The sequence below is a fragment of the Lycium barbarum genome, chromosome 9, assembly GCF_019175385.1.
Source record: "Lycium barbarum isolate Lr01 chromosome 9, ASM1917538v2, whole genome shotgun sequence".
Taxonomy (NCBI): Eukaryota; Viridiplantae; Streptophyta; class Magnoliopsida; order Solanales; family Solanaceae; genus Lycium; species Lycium barbarum.
In genome coordinates this window covers 74,659,056-74,675,022 of record NC_083345.1, presented here as the reverse complement: position 1 = coordinate 74,675,022, position 15,967 = coordinate 74,659,056, and the positions used below count along the sequence as shown (strand labels likewise).

General features: G+C 39.2%; 1 protein-coding gene across 1 annotated transcript; it reads right to left on the bottom strand.

Annotated features, from left to right (window-relative positions):
* Positions 1 to 13,521: 13,521 nt before the first annotated feature.
* On the bottom strand, positions 13,522 to 15,743 carry LOC132611970 (uncharacterized). Its single transcript, XM_060326323.1, has 4 exons — positions 15,147 to 15,743; positions 14,889 to 15,062; positions 14,380 to 14,703; positions 13,522 to 14,232 (listed from the first exon to the last, which is right to left on the bottom strand). The coding sequence occupies exons 1-4, from the start codon at positions 15,741 to 15,743 to the stop codon at positions 13,522 to 13,524; spliced, it is 1,806 nt and encodes a 601-aa protein (XP_060182306.1).
* Positions 15,744 to 15,967: the final 224 nt, after the last annotated feature.

The following is a 15,967-nucleotide window of genomic DNA, read 5'->3' as shown; positions in this document are numbered from 1 at the left end:
GCTATCTTCTTGCCTTTATGTTGCAATTTGTTTGCCATTGTCTCAAGTTTCCTGAATGAAAAAATCTTTAGAAAGATTACAAAAGAATGAGAATCATGCTAATACCACTCTTGTAATCCTGCCGAAGACACTTTCATACAAGTACATGCTGCTACTCATGGCATGTTGAAATGCAGCCTTGTTGCTGTTTCTGTTTTCCAAATTTGCTATTAATCTCCAGGAATATGATGGTCCTTAGCTTTCCTGATCCTCATGTATGGTATATGTGACTTCTCTGTGTTAAGAAATTTGCTTGCTTTCACAGGAAGTGAAGTAAAACTATGAAAATGGTGATCACCTGCAAAATCAAAAGCATAGTTAGTTAAAAAATCAGCCAGGCCATTTCCTTCTCTCAGAACATGCTTCACCCTCATTTCCTTATCCCTCTTCAGTCTTGAAATATCATTTATGATCATTGATATACTCCATGGAGTCTCCCACTGTCTAGTTAAGATCATCTTCATAGTCATTGAATCTGTTTCCATCACAACTAGTAACAGACTGTGTGTAACACAATACTTAAGACCCTCATGTAGTGCCATAGCTTCAGCCACCAAATTTGAACCATCTAATATTCTTCTTGCTGCTGCAAACTGGAAATCACCTGCTGCCTTTCTAATACAAAAGGCCACAGAGCTTGGTCCAAGATTTCCCCTAGAAGCTCCATCAGAATTACATTTCAACCACCCTAGCATAGGAAATTCCCATTTCACTATCTTGCTCACAATTCTTGGCCTGTATGTTTCAAAGACTTGTAGGATTTGAGGTATGCATCTTGGTAAGTTGTTCTGGCATGGAAACCTCAGTCTACACATTTGATATATGATCATGTTTATCTCATAAATCACTTTTTTGATGGACATCTTCCCTCTATGTAGGACTGTATTCCTCCACTTCCATATCTGCCACACGGTGACCATTGGAATAGCTTTAAATATATCTTTGAACTTTGAGAGGCAATCTGCATTCCACCAGACCTGAAGAATCTGCTTGACTTGTTGAAACTGTGTTGTGATGCCAACAACAGTTTTAACATAAGTCCAAACTTTGTAGCAACATTTCCTGTAACAAACAAGTGATCCACAGTTTCTTATTGCCTATAATCACAGCAATAACATTTTGCCTCAGTATATATCCCAATCCTTCTTACTACCTCTCCAACTGGTGTTTTAAACTTCCACAACCTCCAGAAGAAGAAAGATATCTTAAAAGGTACACCTGGTATCCACATGCTCTTAAAGACATCTGACTTGACTGCTTTTCTCCTAAGAAGTTCCCATGTAGTGCCTACTATGAATTTTCCTGAAGCTGTCATCATCCATCTTGGCCTATCCACTCTTCTTTAGGTTCATGAAAATGCAATTCTTCTAATATATGATCCACAATATCCATGGGGAATAATTGTTGCAGTCTTCGTATGTTCCAACCATCCTGCAACATAAGTTCTTTTACATCTTGTACACCCTCATCTATCACAAAATCATCAGGAATAATGTGATATAGAGCCCCTAGCTTTGTCCAGTTGTCAAACCATACATTTGCAGTTCTTACGTAGTTTCAGGCTACTTGAGCCTTCTCCGTAATCTGTCCAACTCCCAAAAACATGAACATGAAAATAGGCAGCATCTGAGCCCATGGTTTTCCATAAAACATGACTTGCATTATACATGGATATAGTTATATAATATACTTGCATGAAAATGTGTAAACATGTAAAGTATTTTCTTGAGAATAAACATAATAAGTTATAACTTGCATGTAAGAACCCATGGAATGCAAAGTATGGGTTTTCATGGATTGCGAATAGATTCTCAATAATCATAATGAAATATCAAAAACTCAATGAAGAATTTATAACAATTGAATACATAATATAACATGGGGCATGTACCTAGTTTTATCATGAACATGGTTAAAAACCCTAGTTTTCGTAAAGCTTCATACTTTATGGAAGAAGAAGTGTGGGGAAGAATTTCAAGGTTTGAGTCTTGAGTCCTTTAAATGGGTTTTCTTGAAAACCCTATGTTAAGAACAATGATTTCACGGTTAGATTATGAGAACATATGTTAGAATTGATTAGAAGGGCTTGGATGACTTACCTTGATGTTTTTGGTGTTGGAGGAGAGGAACAGGTCGTTCTAGGGTTTAGGGACTTGTAAAAGAAAAATTAGAATTGAAACCAGGTATTTATAGTTTCTGGTGCGACGTGGGAAATACAGACCAAAATACGGTCCGTATTCTGAATTACGGTCCGTATTCTGAATTATAGTCTGTAAACCTGGATCGTAATTAAGCATGCTCAACAGGACAAAAACACTATAGCACATCCTTCCTAAATACGGCCATCAAATACGGGCCATATTTCATAATACGGTCTGTATTTAACAATATAAATTCCCCAAGCCAAATTCCATAATGCACAGCGATTTAGATGCCAACTTACGATTTGAAATACAGGCCGTATACTGAAATACGGTCTGTATTATGGGGCGTAAATCCCCATCTGACAACTGAAGAGAAATTTTCAATTCCCACATTCTCTATCTGGTTTTCTAAGTCTGGAATCATGAATATAGCCTAGTTTAAAGGTACGGGGTGTTAAAAACCCTTGGTTTTAGAGATTCCCACAAAGAAATCTTCTTTAAATGGAAAAAACATTAGTAAAGAGGATACCGGAGATGCCGTCGAAGGAAAGGAGGCAACAACTGCTTCGGCGAAGGCAACAAGATGGAGAGTCCCAGCGAGCACCTCGACTACTCCTTCAGGGATAGGTTCCCGGGTTAGATCATGCTGTATCTTGCGGACTCGGGGAGAAATTGACCACCCCCGGTGATCGTTCTAGATGAAGACGATCCATCAGAGCAAAACAACCCTGGTGGTGGTTCGGCTGTACCCAAGTACGATTCTGAAGCCTCCTAGCCGATACATGATCATGTAGAAGCATCAGAGGGTATGAGCCAAAGTTCTCAACCTTCGATTCATCATACTGGACTGGATTTTTTTTTCTAGTTTAGAACCATACGTTAGGTCATTTTGTTTTGTGCGATTAATGTGACCGATATAATCGGGTGCCCGCCACAAATGTAGTAGGAATTTTCTTGAATTAAATCGAACCTTTTCGGATTATGAATGTTTTCATCAGTATTCAACTTCATCCAAACCTAGTTGGGCTTTTCTTTATGCACGGATTCTTCTCCCCGTTTGAGTCTCCGTTATGCCGAGCTTATCGATATTTTATCTAGTAAGTTTAAGAAATAACCGGGAAACTTAAACATCTTATCAACCGTCACGTCCGTCTGACTTCGACCACGTGTGACTTTCCTATTGGATGTCCCTTCGGTTACCTGATCAATGCACTTCCGTCATAATGACCCCTCGCCTATAAATAGTTCGCCCTTCCTTATTTTTACTATTTACAACCTTCAAAAAAGTTACTCTTCGATCTTAACTCTTGTTTTCTTCACCTGAGAAGCAAAACCTTTGTCGGAATCTTCAAGTTTCTCGTCGGAATCTTCATATATTCTTCGAAATCTTCAAATATTCACCAGAATCTTCATTTTTCCCCAGATCTTCAAATCTCTATAAAATTTCCTTTTATCTTTCCTTCCTTCACCAAATCTTTGTAAAAAATGGTTCTGAGTCCAAGGTCTTCCTCACATGAGGCCTCTCCAGTGGGGTCCCCCCGATCGACTAAGGCCGAAGTTAGAGTCCTGTACGAACCACGGGGTAGAGATGTCATCCCCTTGATATATCATTTTAACTCCAAATTTGCGGTTGAAAAGCCCCTGAGGGGTGGCAAGGCCGAATGGGGTTATGAGGCGTTACCCCTCCGCGATTAATATGACTTTTATCCCCAAGGTTCGTTCAGATTGTGGTTGGAGGGACTGTCCTTCTGAGATCGTAATCCTGGGCCCTGATGACGACATCACCACCTACATGGAGGGGTACTCGTCCGTCTATACCTACCTCTTCACCTTCAACCTAGAGCCTCCGATTGACGAGGTAATTTTAGACATGTGCAAGACATATAAATTGTGTCTTGTGCAAATTGGGCCGAACATTTGGCGGATCATCACAAGCATCCGCTTCTTTGCAAACAACTTCAGGGCCCCATTCACTCTCCACCATCTGATTCATCTTTATTCACCTCGGGTCTTCCGCGTGGAATAGTGAAACTTACAAAGCGCGGAAAGTATCCGATTCTTTCCAGCGTGGATGAAACCAAAGATCGAGGTTGGCTCGAACGCTTTGTTTGAGTGAAGATCAAGGAGATCATTCCTCAAAATTATCTCCCCTTCCCCGAGCAATGGAATAAAACCCGTAAGTTCCCTCGGCACCTCTTGCTTCCTCCGTTTCTTATAAATTCTTTATTCGTCTAACTTCTCTTTTGACCCTTTTCTTGCTCCAGCCAAAGGGTGGTTACTGGATACCATATCCGACTTCGAGAAGTGGGTGGATGGCATAATGGCACAACATCCCCATGAACTTTGCACTTGGAAAGACCTTTTTGCAGGCAAGTGGGTAGCAAAAAACCATGGTAAGCTCCTCGTCTATTTGTTTTCTTTTTGCATTTTCGTACTACTTTGTAATCTTTACTGTTGACTAATGATGTGACATGCAGGTCTGAAGAGAGGCAAAGCTAATTTAAGGCCTGAGCCTTCGGATGCTCTTCCAGCGACAGAAGAAATGTTTGATTTTTCAAGTGTGGATCAAGTCGTTGTCGAGGCTTCGAGGAGCAAGAAACGGAGTAGACCCTCCAAGCCCTCATCCTTAATGGGTCAGTAAAGGAGGAAAACTACTCAGACTCAGACGTTGAGAGATGTTCCTGAGGATGACATTATTTTGAGATCTGTTGGTGCCGATACGGTCGCCGCCACCGGTGCTAGAACAAGTGATAATCTGATCGATACGATGGAAGGAAATATGACCGAGGTGGCCGATCCGGATGCTGAGGGTGATGATGTACATCCATCTGATTTGCCAACTCTTAGCATGTCGAGAACCACATTCCCTGAGGGTCCCATTTTGGTAGAGGACAATCCGTCATCGGGCGCGAAGTAAACAATGAGTGCCACTTCCTCCTCTCACCTCGAGCCGGAGGAATTTGAAAATATGTTCGGGGCTGCTGCTCCCACTTCTTCTGCCATAGCAGACCCCACGGGGTTCAATCATCCTATTCCTCAAAGGCACTGAAGGCCCTTGAGATCCATCGAATCGGGTTCTCGAACTAACCTCGAGGATATTTTCCCAACTCCGAGCGCTAGCCCAAATAAAACGAGGTCCATCGTTGTCACTGTGCCAACCGATACGCATTTATTGTCTAGACCAGTCAGTGTGGCCAGTTATCTTCGGTCCGTTGTATCCGACGAGGATAAAGAAAAAATTAATCGCGTCTCATGGCTGTGTCTCTTCAACGAGAGCATGCATTCTGCCAATCGGGTATGTTTTAACGTTCCCGATTTCTATTATATCTTATAACTTGTGCTTGTGTTTAATTTTGGGACTTCCCTCTTTTTCGTAGTCCATTGTTTTGCAGCACGAAGGCTTTCTTCTATGTATGAAGGAAAATGCCGAGCTGTGCAATCATATTGAAGACCTTAGGGGCTAGCTGGACGCTCAAGGTCGGGAAACCGAGAAATTCAAGCTCCTTCTGCATCGAAAAGAAGATCAGTTGCTGGCGGTGGACGATTCTTCGGTACTCAGGGCCGAGCTCGCTGCTGCTAAGGAGGACAAACTCTGCATTGAGAATGACCTGGCATATTTTCTTGAGAAGGGCACCGCTCTAAAGGTGGACAAGCGGAGGCTTGAATAGGAAACCGAAGCGGGGGTTGAAGAGGCGGCGGCTGCTAATGCCAATCTAAGGCAAGAGCTTGATGCTGCCAAGGCTGAGATTTCCCACCTCACTGCCGAGCGTGACTCTAAAAAGAAAAGTTCGAGGGTGGCCCAAGAGAAGGCCAATACCCGGGCTAAGTCTGTCAAAGATCTCACCGAACAACTCGAAGTGGCCAACCGGGATCTGAGCGTCCTGTCTGAGCAGACTGCCAAATTAACAGTCCAGCTTCAACAAGCCTTGTCCGAGTGGGGCCAAATTCGGGCCCAGTCTGATGCTGACGACAAAGCTGCCAATGACCGTTCTACTTTGCGAGCTGAGCATATGAAATGGAAAACCCGTGTGCTCACCTTTCAAGAAGTCAAGCGCGATATTAAGGATATAGACGCAAAGATTGCTCAGGCTGAGGAGGCAGAGACTCAGACCCAAAAAGTCCTCCTAAGAGACAGTTCGGAAGAAGAGCATGCCGCCTCCGAGGAGTTAGATTCCTCCGAGGAGGAGTAGATAGGCCCTTAGGCTTAGAAAAATGTATATTTCTCTTGTGTTTGTAAATTTTTGTTGGGTTCAGCATTTGGCCTTATGTAAATATATTTTGGAAGTGTTTGTTTTCACCGATGTCTTTGAAAGCTGGTCTTCTTATTTTTCGACATTTTAAACATTTAATGTTTATTTGAACGAAATATATTCGTACTGAACTTATTCAAATATAGGTTCAGGCTCGACCTTGAATGGTCTTTGAAGAAGTTCATTGTTTAAGGTCAGTTACCTTTGAAAATGAGCAAGTTTTGCACCGAGGGTTGGTGACTGCATATTTTATGCTCGTGAATTCAGACGTCTCCAAATTACTTCGGGCATTTAGGTTGATATTTCCATCCTTTTAGACTTAAGTATTTGAGTCTTTTTCCTTAGGCTAAACCTACTTGAGACTTTCAGAGCCTTTGTGAATGAGTCAGGCTCAATTCCCTTGTTCATAATCCTTGTTTCAGGATTGTTGATGAACTTAGAAGTAGAACGGACTTACGAATGCGAAGTGGATATTCGCGAAGTAGTAACACATGCAAAGTTTAAACCGAAGTATTCTTCTCATTACATAAACTTGTACGGTATAACTACCGAGGGGCATCCGATTCATTTTTGTCGTAACAAAATAGACTACTCGGGCATGACTCACTTGGTCGTTTGGCCCTTACAACAGATCCTAATGCAGGAAATTTCAAAGAAATAGTGGACAATTGATTTGGCCTCGTTGGGCTTACATGACACAATCGATTTAGCCTCGCTGGGATTATATAATAGTCCCCTAGTGTTTGTGTTCGATGTATCAGAAGAGAAACACTATCGTTAACACCGAGCAGTCCCCGGTCCCAGCACTTGGCTAGTCTTCTCCATTAAAGTAACACACTTTAAGTTGTTGCCTCGTTAAAAACCTTGCCAAAAAAACCACTTTGGGAAAAAATAGGACTAAGGAAAAAAGGCCGCAACACGTGTTTTCTGGCCTAACTCTAATCTTCTTGACTTCATTCGGGCTTTCTCCTGCAGGGATCGAAACAGGTAAGTTAAAAAATTCACAAAGAGGGTATGGGTCATACCTTAACAATAATATCTCTTCAAGTGTGCTACATTCCAATTGCTTGGCAGTTGTTGGCCATCCTCCGACTCGAGTTGGTACAAACCTTTGCCAGTTATACCGATTACTTTGTACGGCCCTTCCCAGTTTGGACCTAGCTTCCTTTCATTAGGGTCCTTCTTGTGCAACGTGACTTTTCGAAGGACCAAGTCCCCGATCTGGAAGTGCTGAAAGTTGGTTCTTTGGTTGTAATACGTACCCATTCGTTATTTTTGTGCTGCCAGATGGACTAGCGCGGTTTCACGTAGTTCCTCTGTTAAGTCGAGCTTTACCTCCATAGCCTCGTCATTTGATCTCTCTGTAGAGTATTGAAACCCCAGGCTCGGCTCGGCTCTCCGACTTCGACTGGGATCAGCGCCTCCGCTCCATATACCAAGGAAAATGGTGTCTTACCGGTGCTCGACTTCGAGGTCGTCCTGTAAGCCCAGTGTACTTCCAGCAAGATTTCTCTCCACCTGCCTTTGGATTCATCCAACCGTTTCCTTAAGTTCTGAATAATAGTCTTGTTCGTTGACTCTGCCTATCCGTTCGCACTCGGATGATACGGAGTGGACATTATTTTCTTAATTTTTAGGCCTTCAAGGAAATTATTGACTTTGTTGCCTATGAATTTTCGGTTATTGTCACATGTGATCTCAGTCGGGATACCGAACCGGCATATGATGCGATCCCATATAAAGTCGATAACCTACTTTTCTCATACCTTTTCGAAAGCTTGTGCTTCAACCCATTTAGAAAAATAGTCAGTCATAAACAAAATAAAACGAGCCTTACCTGGTACCCAAGGCAAAGGTCCAACAATATCCATTCCCCATTTCATGAATGGCCATGCGGATAATACCGGATGAAGCAATTCCCTCGGTTGATAGACCATTGGTGCGTGCTGACATCGGTCACATTTCCAAACAAAATTCTTTGTGTCTTCTTCCATATGGTCCCAGTAATAACCGACTCGAATCAACTTTCGAGCTAATAACTCAACTCTGGAGTGATTACCATAGGTTCCTTTGTGGACCTCGCGCATTGCATAGTCCGTCTCTCCGGGCTTGAGACACTTGGCTAAAGGACCGTAAAATGAACGTCGGTATGAATTTTCTCCGATTAAGCTGTATCTTGCCGCCTTGGTCCTAAGAGCCCGTGACTCCTTAGGATCTGCTGGTAATTCTCCCCCCGCCAAGTAGTCTATGGCCTATTTTTGTTCATAGAATTCTAAATGCTTAGTTAGATGATTTTGGAAATTTGAAAAAGGATTTTGGGGGAAAAGTACGGCCAAGTGGCCTATTTTTGTCCATAGAATTCTAATTGCTTAGTTGGATGATTTTTAAAAATTTGAATAAGGATTTTTAGGGGAAAAGCCATGGCCACATGGCCTATTTTTGTCCATGAAATTCTAAATTGGCTTGCCTATAAATAGAAGGGATGGACATTAAGAAAAGGGAAACATTTTTTTTTGGAGATCATTTTTTTTGGGAGAACGTTTTTGAGAGAAAAAAAAGGGGAATCTTCTTCTTCTATTTTTGGGAAAAAGAGAGAGAATAAAAAAAAAACAGAGAAAAATGAAAAAAAAAGAATTTAAATTTGGCATCCTAAAAGCTAAAGTTTGATTTATATATTCAAAGCTTAGCAACAAAAGCTACAAATATAGGATATACATATAGAAAAAGAGAAAAAAAAATTAAAAGAAAAAGGGGTTTAAATATTTGTGAAGTGTTTGGTGCTTGAAGTAGAATGAACCAATCCTCATTTTGATCTTTAGGTTGCCCATCAAAAGGTAATCTCTCATTCAATCCTTTATTTTATTTCTAGTTATGACTATATATTTATTATGATACTTGTGTTAGTTAAAAATAATTCTTTGCTAGCTTAGTTTTGTTTGATGATTAAGTGGATATTATGTGAATTTGATACCATTTGAAAAAATGAAATAAATTATAAGTTTGATTTAGACAATGTTAAGTGATTATAGGTTAGTTAAATTGATATCCTTATTTCATTTCTAGTGATGATTATATATTTATTATGATACCTGTGTTAGTTAAAAATAATTCTTTACTAGCTTAGTCTTTCTTGATGATTAAGTGGATATTATGTGAATTTGATACCATTTGAAAAATGAAAATAAATTAGAAGTTTGATTTAGACAATGTTAAGTGGTTTTAGGTTAGTTAAATTGATAAAAGTATAAGAAAAAACTCCATCCTTTATTTCATTTTAAGTTATGATTACATATTGTTTATGATGCTTGTGTAGTTGAAAAGGATTAGGTGCTAGCCTAACTTTATTTACATGATTAAATAAGTATCCTATGGATTTATTACTATTTGAAAAAATGAAAATAAATTAGAAGTTTGATTTAGACAGTGTTAAGTGATTTTAGGTTAGTTAAATCGATAAAAATAAGAAAAAGAGATTCCATCCCTTATTTCATTTTAAGTTATGATTATATGTTATTTATGATGCTTGTGTAGTTGAAAAGGACTATGTGCTAACCTAACTTTGTTTACATGATTAAGTGAGTATCCTATGAATTTATTACTATTTTTGACAATGTTAAGTGATTTTAGGTTAATTAAAATTGATAAAAATAAGAAAAATAGTAGCTTAAGTTAGAATTTTGACATAGTGTTGATAGGTTTAGTGTGACTTATTCATTCTTGTTAGCTTTTGATATATATATATATATATATATATATATATATATATATATATATATATGTAACATAGTTCTTGTGAGTTTGTTATTAATTCATAGAAACTATTGGGTCTTTTGCATAAATTATCCTTTTATTTATAAGTATGATAGTTATGGGCCTCATTTAAAAGTATCGTAATTCATTTTTTTGGCTTTGTAAATTAAATAATTGACCTCGGTCTATTACTAATGTTTTGTACACCTATCTTTTGTGACCTCCCTAATTTGTTGGTGGATCTTTTGAGGCCCACTAACATTTCTAGATCGAGTCAACCCCTATCATGGAAGGACTAAGGCATTGGAGCATAATTTGGAGCGCAAATATTTATTTATGCATTTTTTATTGGGCTTGGTCGGCCCAATTCCCTACTCTCTTTGTATTATTTACTTGCTTATATATGTATGCTTGTATATAAATTGGAACCCTGAATGAGATTATCACGCCTAAGATTTGCTAAAAAATTGATTTTCAATTTTTTTTAAAAAAACCGTTTAGGTAAATTTAGGATTGCGGATGATTTTGAGGATTTTGGATACCTTTGATATGATTTTGAATTTATAGGCAAACTTTAGGACTACTATGATTAATTTGAAACTTGAGTTGGAAAAGATGTTTTGTAAACGTGGATTATCATTTTGGGTGAACTGTTTTGACTATTAAAAAGGCTAATGAGTTAACTTTGAGACTTTTTATAAAGATTAAAACCAAGAATTGGATAAAAGTTCTAAAAATATGGCTAACCTATGGAGTATATTAGTATGCCTATAAAAACTATTTTCAAAAACTATTTTCTATACTTAAAAACATTTTTTTCTAAAAAAACTTTTTCTAAACTCGGGTGGGCTTACGTGGTGTTCTGCTTGGGTTAACGCTTTCAGGTTTTAACCTAGGTGTTCTAGTCCGAAATCCAAAAAAGGCTCAATTTTGGGCAAAACTCTAACAATTTTCGTTTCTTGAAAAGGAGTGTTTTTGGCATGAATGACTAATTTCTATTTGCGGGAATATGAAACAAAAACTGTTTTTATCACAAGCAATTTATATCTACAAAGACATACTATTAGAACCCGTAGGTCAACCGTATTTTATGGATCTTTAATACCGGGGTGCCTAACACCTTTGCCGGGGATCACCAGAACCCTTACCCATACTTTGATTAGATTAGGATTCGTTTAAAATTTAATCATTTTAAATGAACCCTTTTCGAATTGTTTTTTCTAATTTCCTAAAAATTAGGTGGCGACTCTAAAACATTATCCATTTAGAGTACCATTATGTAGAGGTATATTTTTCCTTTTTCCCGGTACGATTGATAACCGTACTTCCCCGGGACACTTTACTTTTTAAATTAGGCAAGTGCAAATGTGAATCGGAAAAAATATTGAACCGCAACAGATGACGACTCCTCTAGGGATAATTTAAGGTTCTAATCATATGGGTTCTAATAATTTGTGTGTTTGTATGATATAAATTGTTTATGTGTTTAAATTTCCGTAATATATAACTGTCATTCATGCATGTATACTGCGCCATTCTTGGTATTTATTTTACATTTTTTCTAAAGGTGACGACGCGGGATAAGCTGCGGTCACGGATAAGATTCCTAATGGAAACTCTAGAAATTCAAAAAGGAATTAAAAAGAAAGGAATTAAGATAAAAGCAAGACCCAATTAGTAAAGGAATTATAGGAAAATCTAGGTATGTTAAACCTAAATCCTCCTAATTGATTCCTACTAATGAACCTATATTAATTGATAATCAACAAGGAAGACTCAATGAATCCACAAATGAGCAATTCAATGTAGAAAATCAAGGACAAGAGTTTTAGATTACCAACTAAAGATCCACACAACTAGTCACTAAGATAATCTCTAATTAACTAACTAAATAAACTATCACTCATAAGAGGTTTTCTTCAATAATCAAGCTAATGACTAAGGCAACTATATATAGTCTTGTCTTTTACAACTAAGGCCCAAAAGTGACCTTTTGCAAAATTAGCCACAAGTTGGCCGAAAATAGCCAACATTGGCTCTTCTTTGGCCATTTGCACTTCTAGCCACTTTTTATGGCTTCTCTTCTTATGCCTTCATCTTCAACATCCTCCCAAGAAATCATCCACACATTATACACTATTGAGAGGTGTTCTTCAAGCGCCTCCAATGCCCCTCTCTTCATAAACATCACTTGCAAGTCTTGGAGTTTCTTGGCTTGGCTACGAGTGAATGGCCTTAAAGGAGTGGTGCCCGTTGGTATCGTATCATCCTCCCCTTCTTGGAGAAGATTCGTCCTCGAATCTAAAGGCTCACCTACAACACAAGAAGATAGATCACTTACATTGAAAACATTATGCACATTATACTCACTTGGCAAGTCGATCTTGTAGGCATTGTCATTGATCTTCTCAAGGACTTTGAAAGGGCCATCTCCTCTTGGGCTCAATTTTCCCTTCCTCAATTGAGGGAATCTTTCCTTCTGGAAGTGGACCCAAACCCAATCATCGGGTTGGAATTCCACTTTCTTTCTTCCATGGTTTTGCCTTTTTGCCACCTTAGTATTGATCTTCTTTATGCTTTCCTTCACTTTGGCATGAACCTTCACCATTCTGGACGCCTTTTGTTTTGCATCTAAACTCACAACAACATCACTAGACAAGGGGGTTAAGGTTAAAGGAACCAAGGGGTTAAAACCATAACAAACTTCAAATGGAGTCATGCCAATAGAGGAATGGAGGGACCGATTATAAGCAAATTCAATCAAAGGCAAACGATCCTCCCAAGAAGTGGGTTTTCCTCTAATCATACACCTAAGCATACTCCCAAGAGTCCTACTCACTACTTCGGTTTGACCATCCATTTGAGGGTGGCCAGAAGTAGAGAACGTGAGCTTGGTGCCAAGTGTACCCCATAGACTCTTCCAAAAATGGCTAAGAAACTTGGAGTCCCTATCACTAACAATAGTGAAAGGCACTCCATGCAATTTAAGCGCATGATTCACAAATAAAGAAGCAACATGAGATGCATCATCACATTTATGGCATGGTATAAAATGAGATATTTTTGAGAACCTATCTACCACAACAAAGATGCTATCATGCCCCCTTTTGGTTCTTGGAAGACCCAACACAAAATCCATAGAAATGTCAATCCAAGGACCAATAGGAGTGGGAAGGGGAGTATACATACCTTGAGGACGAGTCTTTGATTTTGCTTGCTTGCACTCCAAGCATAGTCCACAAAGCTTCTTCACATCATTCTTCATTTTGGGCCAATAGAATTGTTCATTGAGGATGTCAAGTGTTTTGGAAACTCCAAAGTGTCCCATCATTCCACCACTAATGAGCTTCTTTGTCAAAAAGCTCTCTCCATGAACTCATAGGAACACACACCCTACCATCTTTGAACAAGAACCCCTCAACAAGTTGGTAGCGGTCAACTCTCTTCCTTTGAGTCAACTCCTCACAAAGTTCTTTGAAATCGGGATCTTGAGAATAGAACCCCTTGAGGCTTTCAAATCCCATCATTCTAGAAGTCATAGTATTTAGCAAAACATACCTTCTAGACAAAGCATCCGCCACCACATTTTCCTTACCCTTCTTATAATGGATCACATAAGGAAATGATTCAATAAGTTCAACCCATTTTGCATGTCTCTTGTTGGATTGACTCTTCAAATGCTTCAAGGACTCATGATCCGAACGAATCACAAATTCTTTGTGCCACAAATAATGTTGCCAATGGGTCAATACCCTCACAAGTGCATACAACTCCTTGTCATAAGTAGAGTAATTCAAAGAAGCCCCCTTTAGATTTTCTCTAAAGTAAGCCAATGACTTGCCCTCTTGCATTAATACTCCACCTATACCAACCCCGGAAGCATCACACTCGACTTCAAATGTCTTCTCAAAATTTGGCAATTGCAACAATGGTGACGAAATCAACATGGACTTCAACTCTTGAAAATCCTTCTCTTGCTCATATCCCCAAACAAAAGGAACTTCCTTTTTGATCAATTCAGTTAAAGGAAAGGCAATAGTACTAAATCCCTTCACAAATCACCTATAGAAACTTACCAACCCATGGAAACTCCTCACATCAGTTGCATTTTTAGGAGTTGGCCAAGTTCTAATGGACTCCACATTTTTTTTATCAACCTCCACACCATTCACACTCACAACAAAACCCAAGAATACCACTTTATCAACCCCAAAAGAACACCTCTTGAGATTAGCAAACAACTTTTCACGCAATAAGACATCAAACACTTGTCTCAAATGGACTAAATGCTCCTCCATTGTTTTACTATACACAAGAATGTCATCAAAATAGACAACCACAAATTTATTGATAAAAGGCTTCAAGACATGATTCATCAACCTCATAAAAGTGCTAGGTGCATTGGTTAGGCCAAATGGCATAACATGCCACTCATAGAGACCAAACTTGGTTTTGAAGGCCGTTTTCCACTCATCACCCGGATTCATACGAATTTGGTGATAGCCACTTCTAAGATCAACCTTCAAAAATACACTCAAGCCACATAGCTCATCCAACATATCATCAAGTTTAGGAATAGGATGTCGATACTTTACCGTGATTTTGTTGACGGCTCTACAATCAATGCATATTCTTCAAGTGCCATCTTTCTTTGGAACAAGAATCACCGGTACGGCACATGGACTAAGACTTTCTTTGACAAGACCCTTCTCAAGGAGCTCTTCAACTTGCCTTTGCAACTCCTTAGTTCCCCCGGATTGCTCCTATATGCTGGTTTGTTGGGAATTTGAGATCCCGGCACAAAATCAATTTGATGTTCAATACCCCTAAATGGAGCCAATCCTTTGGGCATCTCCTCCGGAAATAGCTCATCATATTCCTGCAAAAGAGAAGAAACAATACTAGGCAAAGTGCTAGTATCTTGGTTAGTATGCAATAAGAGATCCTTGTTGACAAGGCACACCATGAAGTGCCCCTCATCAACACCTTTCAACCAATTGCTTGGTTTGGGAAGTGTACACTTCTTGTCTTTCCCCTTTGTTACCCCTTGACCCTCTTGGCTAAGTAAGGACTCCTTTTCAACCTCTTCATTTTGCACTCTCTTCTGGAGTTCTTTCATGATTCTATAGTCCTCACTCACTTGATAGGGTGTCAATGGGGTAAGAGTATGCTTTCTACTCCCAAAGACGAAGGAATACTTGTTAGATCTTCCACTATGTTGAGCATCCCTATCAAATTTCCATGGTCTCCCAAGTAACATATGACATGCTTGCATTGGCACCACATCACATAAGACTTCATCTTGGTACTTGCCAATGCTAAACTTCACTACAACCCGCTTCGTGACCCTCACTTCTCCACAATCATTGAACCATTGAAGTTTGTAGGGGCTAGGATGTTTCCTTGTGGGAAATTTTATATGGTCAACCAATGTCGTGCTTACCACATTTGTGCAACTACCACCATCAATGATCAAAGAGCACACCTTATGCATGATTTTGCATCGATTATAGAAGAGGTTTTCCCTTTGATCAAGTTCCTCTCTATTCATTGCTCCCATGATCCTTCGCAACACACAAGCCAAATTAATATTCTTCTCTAGTTGCTGTTCATCATCCTCCTCTTCAAATTCTCTCTAATGTTCACCTTTCGGTTCACCATCACTACCTTCTCCATCACCCTCTTCCTCTTCATCGGTTCGATAACCATTAAGCATGGCCACAATTGCCCTTCTATTAGGACATTCACTTGCAATGTGTCCTCTACCTTAAAATTTGAAACATT